Below are 21,318 nucleotides of genomic sequence, written 5' to 3'. Positions count from 1 at the left end.
ACAACTTTGAACATTCATTTACCTATCATAAAATGGGAAAAAAATGCTGTCATAAAATGTGAAAACTCCTTATGAAATTGTTGGGAAAATCAAGTGTAATAATTCATGTAAAGCAGGTACGCATAGAGTGGTGGTGGTGGTTGAGTATCACCGAGTCGGTTCCAACTTATAGCAACCCTGTACAAGGCTTCCAAGGCTGTGAACCTTTATGGGAGCAGAAAGCCTCATCTTTCTTGCACAGAACAGCTGATAGATATAAACTGCTGACCTTGTGGTTAGCAGCCCAGTTTGTAATCTGCAATCCACTATGCTGCCAGGGCCCCTGGACATACTGAGAGTGCTCAGTAAATATTGGTTGCTATTATTATTATTAGAATCCTGTTGTGGTACGGTAGGACAAGCACTGGACTGCTAACAGCAGGCCCATGGTTCAAGCCCACTAGCTGCTCCTTGGAAACCCTATACAGAGTCACTATGAGTTGGAACTGACTTGATGACACTTAACAACAACAATATTATTACTGTTATTTTTGTTACTAAATGGCACTGTAGGATAACACTAAACTGGTAATCAAAGTCAGCAGTTCAAACCCACTAGCCTCTTCTGAGAGACTTTATTCAGGGTCCCTATGATTCAAAGCCAACTTGACAGCACTTAACAACAACCTGTAACCATAGTTGCATCTTTAATCTGACATGGTTATTTTTGGTAGTGAGTTCCATGTTTTTCAATTACACTTATGGTAGATGTTTCAGAATTTTTAGTCTTTTTGTTGTTGGCAAGTTGTTAAGTACAGTTGAGTCCCATTGAGTCTTTAAAGGTATTGATTTCTGTCTCATAATGTTATCATGGTTCATGTGTTCACCATATATTGTGATGTGAATCTGTTATGTACCAGACATTGTGTTAAGTTGTAAAGGAATGTAGTGATGAATAAGAAGAGCACTCTACCTGCATTTATGGAGGTATGCTCTTGTGAGGATAAACGTTAAATCAAATGATCCCATACATAACTACCTAAGAACTATGGTCAAAGGATTGTTAAGGTAACAAAAAATTGAGTTTTGTTCTTTTTATTTAATGTTGTTAAATGCCATCTAATTGGTTCTGACTCTTAGTGACTCTGTTTAGACTTTCCATGGTTGTCAATCTTTGAGGAAGTAGAAAGCTGTATCTTTCTCCTGTGGAGTGGCTAGTGGGTTTGAACCACCAAACTCTTCGTTCACAGCCCAATGCTTATCCAATAGAGCCTCCACACTCCTCTTTTTGTTTGGACAACTTAATTAAAAACTTAGGTGACTTCAAATTTTTGTTTAGTGCCCCCCCCTTTTTTTAAAGAAATACATTATGTTTCCAGTGGAGTCCTCTATTCAATATTTTTCTTTTTCATTCTCTGCATTTTAATTATCCCTCTATATGTAGAATTATTCGTAATTATAATTATTAATAAGGAGCTCTGGTAGTGTAGTGGTTACGAATTGGGCTGCTAACCTCAAGGTCAGCAGTTTGAAACTACCAGCTGTTCTTTGGGAGAAAGATGAGGTTTTCTACTCCCCAAAAGACTTACAGCCTCAGAAACCCTATACAGGGTCGCTATGAGTTGGAACTGACTCTACGGCATATCACCACCACCTCCACCATGTTATTAATACTGGAGGGGAGGGAGGGAGAAACAGAATGAGAAAGCAAGCAAGCCAATCAGCCAAAATTTATTCCTCTCTCTTCAAAAAATATTTTCGTGCCTTCTGCTCCTGCTGAGAACTTGGCTCTTGACATTTATATGTAGACGGTCCTTCAGTATCATGAAACAGAAAATCAGACTCAGTTATCCATAAATATCAGTTACATGTGACCTTGTGAAATAGCAAAGTCACTTAGTGGAAATACATTTAGGGATTCTTATGTGTGGAGTCCTGGTGAGGCGCTGTGGGTTAATGCGCCAGACGGCAAAGCCACTTGAACTGCAAGGTCAGCGGTTCAAGCTCACCAGCTGCTCCTCGGAAACCCTATACTGGGTCACTCTGGGTCGGAATTGATTCTGCGGCACTTAACAACAAGAACTACATGTAGGGTACGAAGACTTTTCCCTCATCTTTTAACTTTTGAAATTCCTCTTAGGAATGCTGACTGAGTTTTTGGATTAACATTTAAATATTGCTCCTTAATAAAATACTTATTTGCTTTGTAGTAGTACAATAAGCACTGGACTACTAACCACAAGGTCCACAATTCAAGCCTACATGCTGCTCCACTGGAGAAAGATGAGGCTTTCTGTTCCCTTGAAGATTCAAAGCCTTGGAAATATCCTATACAGGATCACTAAGTCAGAATCAACTCTCTGGCACTTAACAACAGTGTATCATGAATCCTCCAATGTCATTAAAAAAATTTACATGGCTATTTAATCTGGCTTCTTAGTGCTTTCTTACAGCCTCTCTCAGCTCCTCATAACTTGGTTCCTTTGTAGTTTTCACATATCCCAGGCATACTTCGGCCTCAAAAGCTTTGTGTTTGTGTTCATCTCTACCTCGAGTACTCACTCCCATTCAAACAGTGTTACAGGCACTTGGACACACTTTTCTTTGATCATGCTTTTATATATGAAGGTGAGTCAAAAATTCTCCTCACTCTGGCTGCCAAATTTATTTTAATCAACTTTTAGAAAAAATAATGCAGCATTTTTCAACAAAATCTCTTTGATTTTCCATAAACTTTGTCCATCTGGCAACAAGCTTTCATATTTTCTGATTTAAAAATATTTTAGGCGTACCTGTGAGCCATGAATGTACCTCTGTCTTCACTTCTTCATCAGAGATGAATTTTCATCCCTGAAGTGCTGCTTTCAGGGGACAAAACAGGTGAAAGTCCAATGGAGCAAGATCAGGACAGTAGGGAGGATGCTTTAACACCTCAAAAAGAAGTTTTTGCAGTGTCAAGTATGTGGGCAAAAGTGTGTAGATGTGCATTGTTATGCAAGATCACAATGTCCTTTCATAGCTGTCCTCTGCATTTAATCCAAAGTTTAGGCTTCAGTTCTTCTGTGAGCATCTCACTGTTTGGAGCACGGTTGGTTGTTGAACCTTTTTACGGATAGTGTTCCAATACCAGCCCTTGAGAGTTCTAGAAAACTGTAAGCATCAAATTTCTAGCTGATGGTTGACTTTTGAACTTTTTCTTGGTTGGCAATTGAGGATCTTTCCAGTCCTTACTCTGCTGTTTACTCTCAGACTCGTCCTGATGAAGCCATGTCTCATCACCAGTAATGATGTCTTTTTAAAAACTGTTACCTTCTTTTGCATATCGGTCCAGTGTTTGCAGTTGTCCAAACACTCTGTTTATGCTCTTCTGTGAGTTGTCTCATTACACAGCTCACACAAACATTTCAAAATCCAAGTGTGTCATGGCTTATTTTATTAGCAGAGCCACGGCTGATTTGGAAATGATTTACCACATAATCCACCATCACTCATATAGTTAACAGAGTCATTTCACTTGCATGTTCAATGTTGTTATCAACTGTGGACATGGATGAATATTTTAGTGTAACCAGAGTACAGATAAGTTTTGACTCATCCTCATACATGTACATATACACATAATGTGGAATTAAAAGATAATGGACCTTTTACCACAGTATTTTGAATCCCCTCTTATGTACCACATCACAGAGAGAATTAAAAACCTTATGGTCATTTACTTCCATTGCTTCTCTCTTATCTATCCTGCGTGCTTTGTTCTCATACATTATACTTCTATGTATGTTATAAATCCTAAAACACATTGTTAATATTTTTGCTTTAAATGGTTATCTTTCACAGTGTCTTAGTTATCTAGTACAGAAATAACACAAGTATTTCTTTATAGCTTTAAAAAACAAATTTATTCTCTTGCAGTTTAGGAGGCTAGAAGTCCTAGTTCAGTGCACTGGCTGTAGAGAAGGGTCCTTGGTGTCTTCTAACATCTGTAGGCCCAGCATTCCTTAGATAGCTCCATGTATATTGGCATTGGTTTTTCATAGGATTTAGGAGCTTCACTGTTCAGGGACCCTAGGACCCAAGAACTCTGCTTTCTTGGTAGGCCACAATCCAGGAAAACTACCCTTACATCTGATCAGGGCTGTGATGGGAAATCCTTTTACTGGTTTATTACATCAGATCACATCATTCGAGATCATCATATAACTGCCACATTACATTAATATACAACCATGAAACCACTGAAAATCATGTCCCAACTAAGGTGATGCATATTTTCTGTGAATGCAATTCAATTCATGACACACAGCAATTAAGAAAAGAGATTTTCAGTATTTACTTACATGTTTATCATTGCCTTGTATAAAGCCATACTTTTATCTGGTACTAACTTCTTTTTGCCAGAAGAATTTCTTTTAACATTTCTTATGCTGTAGAGCTGCTGGTGATGAATTCTCTCAACTTTTGTTTGTCTGAAAAAGAGTTTATTTTCTCATCATTAAAAGGCAAAAATATTTTCTCACCTAAGTATAAAAGTCTAGATTGACAAATTTTTGTTTTTATTTTGTTTTTTTTTTTCCTTCTAGTATTTTAAAGATGGTGCTTTATTTTCTCTGGCTAATGTAAGTTGACAATATGTCTGTTGTCTTTTTTATCTTTGTTCTACTGCAATGTAATAAAGATTTCTGTCTGGATTTTTAAAATTTTTTTCTTCTTTTTTAAAACTGTTACTGATTTTTTAAACCTAATTGACTTATGATGGTCCTTACTTTATTTTTGTTCTCTTATTGTCTTGGATCTGTAGGTTTATTAGTTTCATCAAACTTGGAAAGTTTTTGTGATTAATTCTTGAAATATTTTTCTGTATATAACTCTCTCATTTTGAGACTCCAATCACACATTTATTAAACAGATTCACATTGTCCCACAAGTCACTTGTTGTTCTTCTTTCTTTCTGTACTTAATTTTGAAACATTTCTACTGTATGTCTTCAATGTCATTGATCTTCTACAATGCCTATTCTTGTAATTCCATCCAGTGTACTTTTCAATTCATATATTGCATTTTAATGTCTACAAGCTCCATTTGGAGTTTTTAAACATCTTTGGTTTTCTTTTCATGATTCTCATGTTTTCGTCTATAATTTGAGTATATGGAGTGTGTTTATTATTGTTATTGTCAGTTCCAACTCATAGTGACCCATATAGGGTTTCCGAGGAGCAGGTGGTAGATTTGAACTGCCGACCTTGTTGTTAGCAGTCCATTGCTTATCCTACAGTATCGCAACAGGACTCCCAAATCTTACTTACTCTTTTTAAAAAAACTGTTAAAATTACATTACTTCTGTCCCTGCTGGTTCTGGTTATATGTATTGATTTTGTTATGGGGATAGTTGATATTTTTCAATTTTGTATGCTGGGGCAGGGAAGGAGATACTGGGTATTATGAAACTTAAAATTGTGCATGTTGAATGTTGTTGTATTCCTTTGAAAAGTATTTGACTTTGGTCTGGCTTTCAGTTACGTTATTGGGATTAGTTCATTCTTTTGAGGCTTACTTTAAATATTTAGAGGGTAGGAATATTTTACAGGGCACCCCTTAATCTAGTGCTAATTTATACCAACTGCTATGGCACAGGGCTCTTCTGAGGACTGGATGCCGTTTGCATTGTGAGGCTTTCCATACTGCTTGGTAGAAGTGCAGTCAGTGTCTTGTCAGTCTTGTATTTCCTCTGTGAATTGCCTTGTCTGCTGCTTTCTGGTGGGTCTTTCCCTAGAATACAAAAAAATTATGGAAAAATTCCATTAACTTTTATTTTTCCATGAACTTTTTGAAACGTGCTATACACATAGTTATTTTTTGCCAAAGACTCAATTGAACCATTCTGTAGATCTCTGTTGCTTTCTCTGTGTGAAATCCCCTCTCTTCAGTATTCTGTCATGAAATTGTTAGCTGCATTAGCCTCTGTGAATTCCAGTCTCAATCACTTCAATTTACTGACCATTGGTCATTATTTGTGTTTCCTTTCCCTTTCAACAAACTGATGTAGCACCAGAGGCACTCACTCATCTGTGCCATGAAATTTGGAAGCAATCCATATTTATGCCAATTCCAAAGAGAGGTGACCCAACAGAATGCAGAAATCATTAGACAATATCAATAATATAACATGGAAGTAAAATCTTGTTAAAGATAATTAAAATACGACTGCAACAGTACATTGACAGGTAACTGCCAGAAAGCCAAGCCAGATTCAGACAAGAACAAGAATGAGGATATCATTGCTGATGTCATATGGATCCTGGCTGAAAGCAGAGAATTCTAGAAAGATGTATTATACCTGTGCTTTATTGACTAAGATGCACATCACCCAAGCCATGGTGTTTTCAGTAGCCTCATATACATGTGAAAATTGGACAATGAATAAGGAAACCTGTAAAGAATTAATGTGTTTGAGTTATGGTGTTGGAGAAGAATATTAACGATACCATAAGCTGCCAGAAGAACAAACAAATCTGTGTTGGAAGAAGTACAACCAGAATGCTCCTTAGAAGTCAAGATCGCGAGGCTTCATCGCTCATACTTCAGACTTATTATCAGGTGAAGGACACCATGCTTCATAAAATGGAGGGACCGCGAAAAAGAGGGAGACTCCCGACAAGATGGATTGGCACAGTGGTAGCAACAATGGTTCAAGGGTTACAGCAATTTTTACAATGCTGCAGGACTGGGTGGTGTTTCGTTCTGTTGTGCATACAGTCACTGTGGGTCAGAATCCACATAATGGCACCTGACAACAACTACCTATCCTACGGCCTGGAAATGAAGCTGCAACTGGCTAAAGTAACTTCATCTTGTAAGGAGAGAGATCATTAGTGCTAACCTTGATCTGCATTTTCCTTTAGGTTAATTAGTGCTTAACATCCACCCTGAGGGAGTTATAGGAATAAAGAAGTTCCTGAAGTTCCCCTGAGAGGTTGGCACAATTTGAGATATGCAGAATGATGAAGAATTTTCTGAATGTTCTTGGGCCTCCACTCTATGCCCCAAATCACTATAAATGCTCTTTTTCCCTTTCTTCTCGGGGACACAGTCTTTGGAGGACATGTATATATGTATATTTGGAGGACATGTATATTCTGCCTCCATATATACCTGTGTGTTAAACCTCACTTGCTTTTCCATACCCCTGTATCCAACACCTGCTCTTCTGCAGGTCACACAAGCTGCCATTTTGTGGCAGTGGCAGCTACCTCCAGGCAGTAAGATAGGACAATCATAGGGCTCACCTCATTGGTTTCCATTCTCTGAGGGATCACAGTACTGTGCTGCCTGTCTGCCAGTATCTAAAAGATGGCATTTCATAGATTTTGTCTAGTTCCTGGTTGTTTAAGGTGGGAAAGTAAAGCTGATTCTTGTTATTCCTCATAGTTATATATGAAGAAGTCCCTCATAGTGCACACGGCATCAAGGAGAATCCTCAGAAGCACTGTACCCTCACAGTTAGTCTAAGTTAGCACGAGATTAAGAGGTCCCTGTGGAATTGTGGTATTGTGCTTTAGAATAAGTACTGGAATGCTATTCACAAGGCGGCAGTTCAGACTCACCAGTCACTCCTCAGAAACTGTACACAGGATCACTATGAGTTGGAACCAACTCAGTGACACACAACAACAAGGGGTCCCTGAATATAAAGAACTCATTATATTTTTAAAAGGTTATTCAGGAGAAATAATTTGAAATAATGCCTTTTTAAGAATGTTAATATGACTGTACTTTATTTGAGGATCCCTCATGGTACACTAGTGCTCGACTTCTAACTGAAAGGTCTGCAGTTCAAATCATCAGCTGCTCAGCAGGAGAAAGACGCGGCAGTCTGATTCCATACAGATTTACAGACTTTGAAACTCCATAGAATTGCTGAGTTCTAATTAACAGGAAAGCAACAAGTTTATTGGGTTATTTTTAAAGTTCAAGGAGCCCCCTTGTAACACTATAGGATAAGCACTGGACTGCTAACTACAAGGTCAGCAGTTCAAACCTGCCAGATGCTCCATGGGAGAAGGATGAGACTTTCTGCTCCTGTAAAAATTTAAAGCCTCAGAAACGGTATACAGGGTCACTATGAGTTGAAACCGACCTTTGATAGGAAGATGTACTAAAAGATGATTGCAAATAATGAAAGGGGTGAGGTATTACATAAAATGTTAGTAGGGGTAAGAATGGAACTGAAAGAACATATCTAAAAAAATATTTTTGTAGGAAAAATAGGGCTCAAGAATGGGTTTATCTGTGGTGTGAAAGTGGAATGGGATAGAAATCATAGTTGGCTGTAGTAGAATGCTAACATTAGTGGAATAGTGATACAATTAAAAGAAAGAATTTTAAGAATTATTAAATTCTCTTAACTCTTGCATTTTAGGAGATGGTAACAGAAATGTATTCTGGGCCTTGTGTAGCAATAGAGATTCAACAAAGTAATTCCACAAAGACGTTTCGTGAATTCTGTGGACCAGCTGATCCTGTAAGTTATTGTTTAAAATGCTAATCAAATCCATGTTGACTGTTCACTAAACATTTTAACAGGTGTTATAATTTTTTCTTCAAACAAATAATATAAGAGAATTGTTTCACATATTATGACAAAAGTTAATATAATAGACAATATTGCATTGAAATATTATTTTACTTAATTTATTTTTCATATAATACTATTTTTAAAAAAATAAAATATTTGTATTAGTCCATCAGCAGTTCAAGCTCACCAACCTCCTCGGAAACCCTACATAGGGTCACTGTGAGTAAGAATCGACTCCACTGTAGTTAACAACAGCAAGAACAATATGGAATGCTGGTGTGGTGCTTTAGGATAAGCTAATCACAAGGTCAATGGTTCATACCCACCAGCCCCTCCTTAGAAGTCCTATACAGGGTCACTATGAGCTAGAACCCACTCTAAACAGTTACAACAGGGACAATATATAATGATCAGAAACATTTCCTGTGACACTCTATTGTTTCTTCTTGCTAAATTGTATAAGTAAGTAAATTTGCAGTCTCTGTGATAGAAATTGTTTAGGGTATTATCCTTTGACTTTGAGGCCAGAAATAAAATTCTCAATGTGAAGAATATAAATATGGGGATCTCATACATGATACACAAATAAATAGGAACAATGAAACTTATCTGAAAGATGTATTCTTTAGTATTCTTTCAATTTGCTTTGATTTTTCTTTTAAAGAGCATTTGGCCTAGGGGAAGTTGAAAACCAGAAGTTACATTAGAATACTTATCAGAAGCCTTCTTGTAAATTTTATACTTGAAAGGAATATGGGAAGTACAGTGGTTAAGAGTCAGGCTACCAACCTCAGGGTCAGCAGTTCAAAACTACCAGCAGTTCCCTGGGAGAAACATGAGGTGTTCTGTCTTATAGATTTACAGCCTCGGAAACCCTGTACAGGGTCACTGTGAGTCGGGACCGACTCTAAGGTACTTAACAACAACAACTGATTTAAAATACTAATTATAATTTGAATGTACTTATTTCCTTTGTTTCATCATCACTTATAAATGGATTACTGAAGATGAATAACCAATTCAATTGAGTTTAGTTTGTTGTTGATGTTAGGTGCCATCAAGTCGGTACCAATTTATAGCGACCCTGTGCACAACAGAATGAAACACTACCTGGTTCTTCACCAACCTGACAATTATTGATACATTTGAATCCATTGTTGCTGCCACTGTGTCAGTATATCTCGTTGGGGTCTTCCTCTTTTTCCCGACCCTCCATTTCACCAAACATGATAGCCTTTTCCAGGGTCTGGTCCCTCCTGACAATATGTCTGAAGTATAAGAGATGAAGTCTGGCCATCCAGACTTCCAAGGGGCATTCTGGCTATACTTTTACCAACACAGATTGGTTTGTTCTTTTGACATTCCATGATACTTTTAGTATTCTCCTCCATCTCCATAGTTCAAATGCATCAGTTCTTCTACAGTTTACCTTATTCACTGTCCAACTTTCACATGCATATGAGCTTATTGAAAATACCATGACTTGGGTCAGGTGCACCTTAGTCCTTAAAATGACATCTTTGCTCTTGAACATTTTAAAGAGGTCTTGGGCAGCAGATTTATCTAGTGCAATATGTCATTGATTTCCTGACTGCTGCTTCCATGAGTGTTGATGATTGATCCTAGCAAAATGAAGTCTTTTCTCCATTGATAAGATGTTATTTATTGGTCCATTGGTGAGGATTTTTGTTTTCTTTACATTGAGATAACCTATATTGAAGGCTGAGGTCCTTGACCTTCATCAGAAGGTACTTTAAGTCCTTTTCGCTTTCAGCAAGCAATGTTGCATCATCTGCATGTAATAGGTTGATAAGGAGTTTTCATCCAATCCTGATGCCATGTTCTTCTTCATATAATCTAGCTTCTCAGATTATTTACTCAGCATACAGATTGAATAAGTTTGGTGAAAGAGTACAACCCTGTGACACACCTTTCCTGATTTTAAACCTTTCAGTCTTCCTTTGTTCTGTTCGAACAACTGTACAGGTTCCTCATGAGCACAACTAAGTGTTCTGGAATACCCATTATTCACAATGTTATCCCTAGCTTGTCATGATCCACACAATCGAAAGAATTTTCATCGTCAATAAAGCACAGTAAACTTTTGTCTGATATTCTCTGCTTTCAACCAAGATCCATTTGACATCAGCAGTGATATTCCTCATTCCATGCCCTCTTTTGAATCTGGCTTGAACCTCTGGAAATTCTCTGTTAGTGTATACTTTCAGCCATTGACAGTTTTTAAATTATCTTTAGAAAGTTTTGCTTGCATGGGATATGAATGATATATTCTGGTGATTTCCGCATTCCGTTGGGTCACCTCTCTTTGCAAAGGACACAAATATGGATCTCTTCTAGTCTGTTGGCCTGGTGGTTGTCTTCCAGATTTCTTGGCTTTGATGAGTGAGTACCTCCAGTGCTCCATCAGTTTGTTGAAAGATTTCAATTTGTATTCCATCAATTCCCGGAGACTTGTTCTTTGCCAATGCCTTCAGTGCACCTTGGACTTCTTTCTTCATTATCATTGGCTCTTGATCATATGCTGCCTCTTCAAATGGTTGAACATTGACCATCTCTTTCTGGTACAGGAATCCTTTGTATTTCTTCCACCTTCTTTTGATGCTTTCTACAGTATTCAATATTTTACCCATAGTATCCTTCAATAGTGCAAGGGATAGCATTGCACAATTAAGTGTTCCGGAATACTTAATACTTCACAATGTTGTCCATAGTTTGTTATGACCCACACAGTTGAAAGCCTTTGTGTAGTCAGTAAAGTACAGGTAAATATGTTTCTGGTACTCTCTGCTTTCAGCCAAGATCTATCAGACATTAGCAATGATATCCCTCATTCCATGGCCTCTTCTGAATCCTTTTTGAACCTCTGGAAGTTCTCTTTCAATGCATGCTTGCAGCCGTTTCTGTATTAGCTTTAGTAAAACTTTATGTGCATGGGATATCAAAGATACTGCCCGATGTTTTCTGCATTCCACTGGGTCACCTTTCTTTGGAATGGGCACAAATACAATCAGTTGGCCAAATAGTTGCCCTCCAGATTTCCTGGAATAGATGAATGAGTGCCTCCAGTGCCGCCTCACTTCCCTGAAATATTTCAATTTTTATTCCATTGAATCCTGATGCCTTGTTCTTTGCAAGTTCCTTCAATGCACCTTGGACTTCTCCCTTCAGTATTATTGGCTGTTGATCATATGCTACTTCTTGAAATGTTTGAACGTCAACCATTTCCTTTAGTACAGTGACTCTGTGATTCCTTCCATCTTTTTTTGATGCTTTCTGCATCATTCAATAATTTGCCCAGAGAATCTTTCAATAATGAAAGTTGAGGCTTTACTTTTTTTCTTCAGTTCCTCTAGCATGAGAAATGCTGAACATGTTCTTCCCTTTTGGTTTTCTGACTCCTGGTCTTTGTACATTTCATTGTAATAATAAACACTGCTAATTTCTATATCAAGACATATCAGGACTTGTCAGTTACTACTTTTAGAACTAACTGCTTCTTCACTTCCCAGTTGTACTTCTGCTTTCAAAATCTCACAATTAAATACTAAGTTGTTGTTGTTGTTAAGTGCCATTGAGTCAGTTCTAACTCATAGTGACCCTGTATAGGATTTTCGAGGAGCAGATGATGGGTTTTGACTGCTGATCTTGTGGTTAGTAGTTCAATTTTTACACTACAACACCATAACCAGGACTTTAAGTGCTAAGCTAGTATCCTACAATCTTAAGAACAGTGAATCATCTCTTTGTGTTAATTTGATATTAACACACAGATATAAATAAATACACTAATGAAAATTTAAATTAAATTGTTTATTACTTCTTCTTCATACGTGAAATTAAATAAGACCTCTGCATGTTAAAGGTATCTTGGAGAAAATTACAAAGACTTTTTATTCTTTCCTCATATAATGTAATCCTAATAAGGATACCTTATTTAATGCCCAGAATCTTTTTTTCTAGTCAAAGAATCTTTGATATGCTTATGAGACTTTAACTTGGACCTATTGTCATATTTTTGCAATGGCAAAATATCCAACAAAAGTTTTGGTGATTTCTGAATGAAAAAAGGAACCTAAGGGACTTGGAGGAACCCCACATATTTCATAGTCATGTTTTCAAACCAGACTGCCCTTTTCTTTGTCAAATTATACTTCAGAGAAATAGTTGCCGGTTTTTTTTTGTTTTTTTTTTTTAAAGACAGTTTTAAAAGGGAATTACACATTAAAATTTCATTTTATTAAATAAATTCCCTTTTGAAACCATTTGCTTCTATGACATCTTCTGAACTTTCACCTTGAACTTCTTATTTTCTCACTGAAATCATTAATGCCTGGTTTATCTCCCTGGCTTGCCTCCCAACTTCCAAAATGTATTGAGGACGAAGGTTGTCTTATCTCCTAATGGTGATAGTCTCAGATGACTTGTCTGGATGTGTAGATCTGTTAAAAAAAACCAAAAAAACAATATGCTTGTACACACCACAGAATAACTAACTGCAGTGGCTGCTCACATACCACATAGTATGTCCTGCAAAGGGAATGGACAGCATTGTGTATTCTGGAGTCTGGGAGTTAACAGAGCTTCCACTATTGTGTGTATGTATTTTCAAGTCAGTTTTGTGTATATATTTTCTTTGAAGAGATTTTACTTATTTTATCAGATAATTGTACGGGCAAACAACTGAAATGATTTTAACTTGAGCACATCTTGTACATGTATGAATATTATCTCATCATTTTGTTGTTGTTAAGTGCCATCAAGTCGGTTCTGACCCATAGTGACCCTGTATAGGGTTTCCAAGGAGCCCCTGGTGAGCTTGAACCACCGACCTTGCAGTTCAAACGACTTTGCAGTCTGGTGCATTAGCCCACAGCACCACACCAGGATTCCTATTGTATCATAGACAGTATTATATTTCAGGATAGATCTTGAAATGTTCTATTTGATGATGAATGCTATGCCATTCCTCTTGAATTTATCATTCCTGATATAGTAAACCGTATGTTTACCAGTTTCAGAAGGCCAATGCCTGTCCATTTTAGCTTACTAATACTTAGGATACTGATCTTTATGCATTCCATTTTGTTTTTGAGAATTTCCAATTTTCCTCAATTCATACTTCATACAGTCGATGTTCAGATTATTAATGGATGTTTGCAACTGTTTATCCTCATTTTGACTTGTTCTCCATCATCCAATGAATGCCCTAAAATTTTACTCGATTTGCATCATCACGGTCAGTTCTACTTTGAGGAGGCAGATCTTCCCCAGTCATATTTTAAGTGCCTTCCAACCTGAGGACCTCATCTTCCAGCACTATATCTGTTATTGTTCTGGTGCTATTTATAAGGTTTTCATTTTCTGTCACTATTGCTGATAAAATTCTGCTTCTGTTCATAAGGTTTTCAGTAACTAAGCATTCAGAAGTATTCCGCCTCTCCTTCTTCCTAGTCTGTCGTAGTCTGGAAGGTTCGCTGAACCCTTTCCACCATGGGTAACCCTGCTGGTATTGAAAATACCAGTGGCATGGCTTTCAGAATCCAGCAACTTGCAAACCATCACAATATGATAAATTGACAGATGAGTGGTCATGATAGATAGACAGCAATTAAGTAATGACATGTTTTTATAGAAATTGTTACAGCAGGAAACTTAAAACAGTTTTCTTCAGATTAGTTTCAGTGTACCAAGAGAGGGAACTAGCTTCTAATGCAGAATTATTTTGTCACATTAGTGTTTACAGTTACACCATTTGGAACCCAATCAGTGAGTCACTCTTTAACTTGGGCTAAGCATTTCTGGAATGGAAACATCCATCTCAAACAAGTGTATCAGTATTTGAAACAATATCAACAGTGTTTTCATATTTATAGGTAGATCCTTTAGTACATATATGCGTTACAACTGTATTAAATACTGTAAAGGAATATACTGTAAAAGAACAACAGCTTAGCTCTTGTTGAGGAATGTACCCCTGAAGGGTACTCATTTACTCTGAAAACTGAAGGACAGAGAAACACTGAATGTGAAAGCCCTAAGGCTGGGGAGAAATTAGCAAATTCTGTAGATTCAGAGAAGTCCAGTTTGGTTCTAGTTTAGAATACAAACAAGATAAATTTATTTAAGAAATGGTTTACAGTGTGACTGAAGAGACTGGTTAGGCAAGATTATGAAGGCTTCCATAGGCCACATCAACTAGATAGTATCTTTTTCTAGATTGGCCAAGTGGCAGCATCGATGGACTCAAACGTGGCAACAATAGTGAGGTTGGCCCAGGATCAGGCAGTGTTTCGTTCTGCTGTGCATAAGGTCGCTATAGGTCAGTACTGACTCAATGGCACCTAACAACAACAGCAATCTTTTTCTGTTATGATCAGATTTTTATTTTAAAAGATTGCTATGACTTCTACATAGATAATTGATTCAAGAGGAAAATACTTTTGACTGGATGTGATGGAACCCTGGAATTGAATGGTGACTCTGAAAGGTTTTGAAATATATATTGAAAGGAGAACTGACAGAATTTATTGATGGGTCAGATGTGGGCAGGTAGTTCTACACAGGTCATCTACCAAGATGAACAAATTCTTGATGTTGTTTTTGTTGTTGTTAAGTGCCATCAAGTTGATTCTGACTCATAGCAGCCCTGTATAGGGCTTCCGAGTAGTGACAGGTGAGTTTGAGCCACCGACCTTGAGGTTCAAACCAACTTTGCAGTTCAACGCATTAACCCACAGCACCACACAAAGACTCCAAATTCTTAATAGAAGAGACTTATATTTTGGAATTTGTACAGAAATTGTGACTAAAAACCATTGCATTTAACATTTTATTTATTGTTTATATGTTCTTCTTGTGCTGTTGATTTTAAATTTTAGTTACGTATAGTTTTTGTTCTCAAAAATTGGCATTATGAATAGCAAAAATTCGTTCAATCTTTAATTTAAACTTTGTTACTTGGGCACCTATCGGCTTCTGGTAAATTTGGAACCCCATGTTCTTAGATGTAACATCTCTTAAATAAGTTTATCTTGTTTTGGTTTTAAGTAGTATTTTATTGAATTTTCAGTGAAAATTTATATGGCAAATTAGGTTCCCATTTGACAATTTCTACACAAATTGTTCACGATATTAGTTACATTTTTCACAGTGTGCCGGGACTCTCTTTAATTGTTTTCAGATTTTTCCCTTTCCAGTTCTCTAGTTTCCCTGCTCTTTTATCTTTAGAGTAATTAGAGTAATTACTGACTTTGGTTTTCATACAGATGGTTTTTAATGGAGCACCATGCTCACAGATAATCTTTAATTTGTGTGCGAATCTGATATTTCACTAAAAGGTGCTCTCAAAGTGTAGTTTTGGTTCAATGTTTAAATAGTATCCCAAGGTGACAGTCTTGGGGAATCCACTAATCTCAACGGGTCCAGTAAGTCTGGACTTTTTATAAAAAATTGAACTCTGCACCACACTGTTGTCCCATTCTTTCAAGGTCCATCAGACTAATCAGTAGTGGTAGCTAGGTTACAGCTAGTTCTTTTTGTCTTAGGGTAGATAAGGCCATGGCTCATGTAGGCTATTAGCCATGTAGACTTGTGTCTTTGAGACTTTGGTTTCCTTCTTTTTCTTTTGCTCATAATGAGTAGAGACCAATTAATGTATCTCAGATGGACCCTTGCAAGCCTTTAAGACCACAGATACTAATTACCATACTAGAATGCAGAATGTGAATTTTGTGATTCCAGTTGATTGAATTGTCCCATGGACTAAGGTCCTGAGCCTTCAAACCAAGCAAACCATTTCTCAAGGTGTTTGGTTGTATCTGAGAATTATCTGTAACCATGAATCTGTGTGACTGTGAATATACAAGAGTCTTCAAAAATTTCATTGAAAAATTCTTTTTCTTATGAATTGAGTGAAGGTTTACAGAGCAGATCTCCATTATCTTTTAAAGTTTCCATTAACCTTTTGAAGCCCCCTTACTTATGCAACCACACATGTATATGTGCACACATATGTACTTTCCACCACCAAAAAAGAAGAGTCAGGAGTGGAGTGTGTCCCATGGACCAGCAGTGCCTGCACTTTGAAGCTCCTAGAAAAGATTGATGCTAAAACACATGGAGATGGCTAAGGAATGTTGAACTTACAGATACTGAAAGGAGATGTAAGGCTCTTTCTCCACAGCCAACAAAGAGATAAACCTTCCCCCAGTGCAGGCATTCTGAATTTGGACTTCTAGCCCCATCAATTGTGATAGAGGATCACAGTGGCTTTGTAGGTTAAGTACTGGACTACAAACAGTTTGGCATTTTGAGCCCACTAGCTGCTCTGTGGGAGAAAGATGAGGCTTTCTGCTCCCACTAATATTTACAGCCTCAGAATGTCTATACCGGGTCACTGTGAGTTGGAATTGACCCAATGGCACTTCACAACTTCACAGTAACACCTATAACTATATATGCACCTACATATATGAACATACATTGGGTTTTTTTGGTATTTTTGGTGTTGAGGCCAAATTATGTGTGACACAGTCTTTAGTACAAACATCCTTTTCTCTTTTGTGTTTTTAAGTAGCATCCATTGCTTACTTCAGGACTTTCAACCGGTCCAAAACAGTTTAATCATGGCCAACTGAAGCAAGTGCAGTGTATGTGTTGCGTAACAACCAAGTCTCTTGTGCACATGATTTTGACAAGAGTAGGAAAAGGGAGTGGTGCCCTGCTCAAAGATTGTACCACTTTGAATATCTGTTGGTCACCTTCTTTGAACAGGTCACTACTACCTGTTTCCTACTTGAGTCAAACTCCACTATGCAAGACATTGGGTTGCTATGCAGGATGTATGTTGCCCTTGTTTTCATTGGTCAGGACTGAGCAGTTTGAAGCAGTGATTTACTTTGGTTAAGCTGTTCTCATAGCACCCACATTTTACTTTACTTTTCCTATCACCAAAAAAATACCAAGTGCCTATTATCTGGAGAGTGATTCCCTCTCAACTTACCCAGCAAGGAACATTGGTAACCACCAAATAACATTGGTCTCTATATACGAGGGGCTTTCAAAAAGTTCAAGACAATTGTGTATTATGTAAAATCTATTTTCATATCTCCATTTTTTTTTCATCAAAATAAACTTGCACTAGCTTGTTTTAGCATGTGTGAAAAGGATCTACTTTGAATTATTAAAAGGATAGGACATAAGTTTGAAAAGAGCCCCAATTAGAGCAACATGAATTCTGCTACAATTGAAGCAAGAGCAAACATCAAATTTATGGTGCAGGTTGGATGGAAGAATGGTGAAATCCTTGATGGTTTATGAAAAATGTATGGGGACAATGCCTCAGAGAAATCAACAGTTTACAAATAGATAACTCATTTTAAGAAGGAACAAGACAATGTCGGAGATAAGCCCACAGTGGCAGAGCATCTACATAAATTTGTGAGGAAAAATTTAATCATGTTCATGCCCTAATTGAAGAGGACCAACAATTAACAACCGAAACAATAACCCACACCATAGACATCTCTACTGGTTCACAATTCTGACTGAAAAATGTAGCTCAGCAAACTTTCTGCTAAATGGGAGACAATGGAATAACGTATGTAAAACTGAAAGAAAAAAATTACCATAAATCATAAACTCATAAAAATTGTCTCTAAAACATAACAGAAAAATTAAGACATTCCTAGATAAACCGAAATTAAAGGAATTTGTATAAAACAGACCCACCTTACAAAAAATACTAAATGGAGTTCTTTGAACAGAGAACCAAGAACAGCAGACACCTTAGCTTTACATAGATGACAATATAACCCTTACCTCAACCAAATATAAAAGTATCCAAAGTAAAACAAATCTAAAAGACTGAAAATAGGGATCCAGAGATAGGGATAGGGAATTCAGTTTGCAACAACAAAAAAATCACAAGGTAAAAAGAGGGAATAGTGTCATACAGAATTTCTAAATGAAGAGGAAATCAAGTAGATTTCAAGACAGAACAGACTGTTCTTGAGGGGGGGAAAGATGAATAAATAATAGAATAACCTCAAAGAACACTAATAAACTATCTCCACAAAATAAAAGTAGAAAATCATACAAGATTTAGTAAACTTAAGAACAAACAAGATGGTGGATTGGGTAGACGAGCAGTGAGGTGCTCTGTCAGCAACAACACAGAATACCGGAATAAGCACATTCAGGGGATGGTGTCAGAACTTTGAATCACACATAAAGGAATATTTAGAAGGTTTAAAGGCTTACAGCTAGGGGAATTTGTAGCAGAAGCAAGAAATCCATTGCTTTCTAATTCAAGATGCTCAACTGCTCCTAGAGCCACCATCTGGGGTAAGACCAAGTGGAGGAAGATTCAGAGCAGCCATGGATGCCTCACAGAACCACGGAGATAAAGGTGTGGATACTCTTTTTTTTTTTTTTTGTATTTGTTCATTGGCCTCTCACTGGCTGTGCATCTCCATTCTGGTGACTAGAGGGGGTGCCTGAGCGAGTGGACACCCCACCCCAACCCCAGAGGGCTCTACTACGCATGCGCACAGATTATCTCAAAATTTAAAGTGACAGTTTCCACTTAAAACCAAACATCGAAAGAGAACAAACAAGATGGCGGATCGGGTGGATGTGTAGTGAAGAGCTCAGCCAGCAACAACACAGAGTACCCGACCAAGCAGGCTCAGGGGATGGTCCCAGAACTCTGAACCACACATAAAGGAATATTTATAAGGTTGAAAGACTTACAGCTGGGAGAATTTGTGGCAGAAGCAAGAAATCCATTGCTTTCTAGTTCAGAACACTCAGCTGCTCCAGGAGCCACCATCTTGGGTGAGACCAAGTGGAGGAAGGATCAGAGTGGCCACAGACGCCTGGCAGAACCGCAGAGATAAAAGTGTGGACATTCTTTTCTTTTAGTATCTGTTCATTGGTCCCTTGCTGTCTGCACACCTCCATTCTGGTAACTATAGGGGTGCCTATGCTAGCGGACACCCCAGCCCCACCCTCAGAGGGTTCTACTACGCATGCACACAGATCTCCTTAAAATTTAAAGAGACAGTTTCCAATTAAAACCAAATGGCCACAGCCAGCCCTGAACTGTTTATAACTAGAAAAAGGGCCTGAACGGGAATTGTGGAGTGGGACAAGCAGACACAAAAGGAAACAGGCCAAAAATTAAATCCTAAGTTATGTCAAAATGACCCAATAGTGGCATCTTGAAATTTCTCAAGAAGAAGAGTGAAAAGGGAAGCCCATTTCCTGATCACATCTACCTGGAGGCAATCAGAAAGCATAAAAAATACCAAAATACACACCCATCTAAGTATTAAGGCCACAGATAACCCCTGAATATGCAAAAAAAATCAGAAGCAGATGACCATATCTGCACATGCCCAGAAATGAGATAAAGTGATTGATGCAAATGAGCTAGAAGTAGACCTTCACTCATACTGGAAGATGGGCAGGCTTTGAAAATGCCTGAGAAGGAATTCAGAAAAATGATTATAAAATGTATCAATACACTATACAATGGAGTTGAGAAAAATAAAAAGTCAGGAAAGTACTACAGGAGCAATCAAATAAGATAGATATAGCACTGGGAACAATTCAAAACCTACAGAAAGAGGTCCAAACAATTAATTGTGGAATATGAGAAATGGACAATACACTGAAAGAGCAAAGGGGTAGAATTGAAGAGCTAGAAGCCAGAATTAGTGAGCTAGAAAATAAATATTTCAAGCTACTAAGATAGAAGACCAAGCACAAAAAAGGATAAAAAATAATCTGAAGATCACCTAAGATTCATGTTGGAGAACATGAAGAGGAATAACTTAAGATTTATCGGCATTCCAGAACAGGAACAATCATACAAGTCCACAGAGGAGATAGTTGAAGAGCTTCTGGAAGGAAATTTCCCTAACATAAGCATTCAAGTAGATCGACAAACCCCAGGAAAGATACACCCTAAAAGAAAATCACCAAGACATATAATAATCAAGCTCTCCAAAATCAAAGATAAGGACAGAATCCTGAAAGCAGCTAGGAAAAAGAGAAATGTAACATACAAAGGCAAGCAAATCAGATTAAGCTCGGATCTGTGAACAGAAACCATGCAGGCAAGAAGGCAAGGCAATGGGGAGGCATATATAAAATCCTGAAAGACAAACACATCCAACCAAGAATCCGTTATCCAGCACAGCTGTCAATCAAATACAATGGTGTAATCAAAACATTCCAGGATAAACAGAAGCTAAGGGTTTTGCTAAAGCTAACCCTGCTATGAAAAACATACTAAAGGAAGTTCTGTGGACTGAGAACAAGCAACAACCAAAGAATGACATACATGGCAGCATCACCCTGAACTCAATTGACATATGGAAGAGTCAAGAACAATAAAATTATAAGAACAGATGAATTGGAAGGTCAGTCAATGATCAAAACAATTATAATGTGAAAGAAGGTAAACACAGAGGAACAGATATCGAGGTGGTGAGAAGGTCAGGTAGACTACAGGATAAAATAGACTGTCTTAAATGAAAGGAATAGTTCATGGACTAATGTAACCATAACAGTGGGGTTGGGGTGAGGGGTTTAGTTCAGGTGTTGGGGAGGGCAATAGAAGAAGTAGGAGGCAGAAGAACAAAATAGATAGGAGAACACTGAGACAGGTTTGCATGTCCTAAGTGGGACAGAGGTAAATAGTGATGCATGCTCAACCTTGGAACAACAGGGCTCTG

At 37.6% G+C, this 21,318-nt stretch overlaps 1 protein-coding gene across 1 annotated transcript in view; it reads left to right on the top strand.

Moving 5' to 3' along the window:
* The window catches only part of NME7 (NME/NM23 family member 7), a 212,392-nt gene that overhangs the window by 140,472 nt on the left and 50,602 nt on the right, over window positions 1-21,318 (top strand). Inside the window, exon 11 of the mRNA XM_006872652.1 lies at window positions 8,399-8,500. Coding sequence (XP_006872714.1) covers window positions 8,399-8,500 — 102 coding nt within the window. The remainder of the gene's footprint in view (window positions 1-8,398; window positions 8,501-21,318) is intronic.

Source organism: Chrysochloris asiatica, unplaced genomic scaffold, assembly GCF_000296735.1.
Source record: "Chrysochloris asiatica unplaced genomic scaffold, ChrAsi1.0 scaffold00207, whole genome shotgun sequence".
Lineage (NCBI taxonomy): Eukaryota > Metazoa > Chordata > Mammalia > Afrosoricida > Chrysochloridae > Chrysochloris > Chrysochloris asiatica.
Note: the sequence above shows the minus strand (reverse complement) of the source record. Positions and strands in the feature narration are given on the sequence as shown.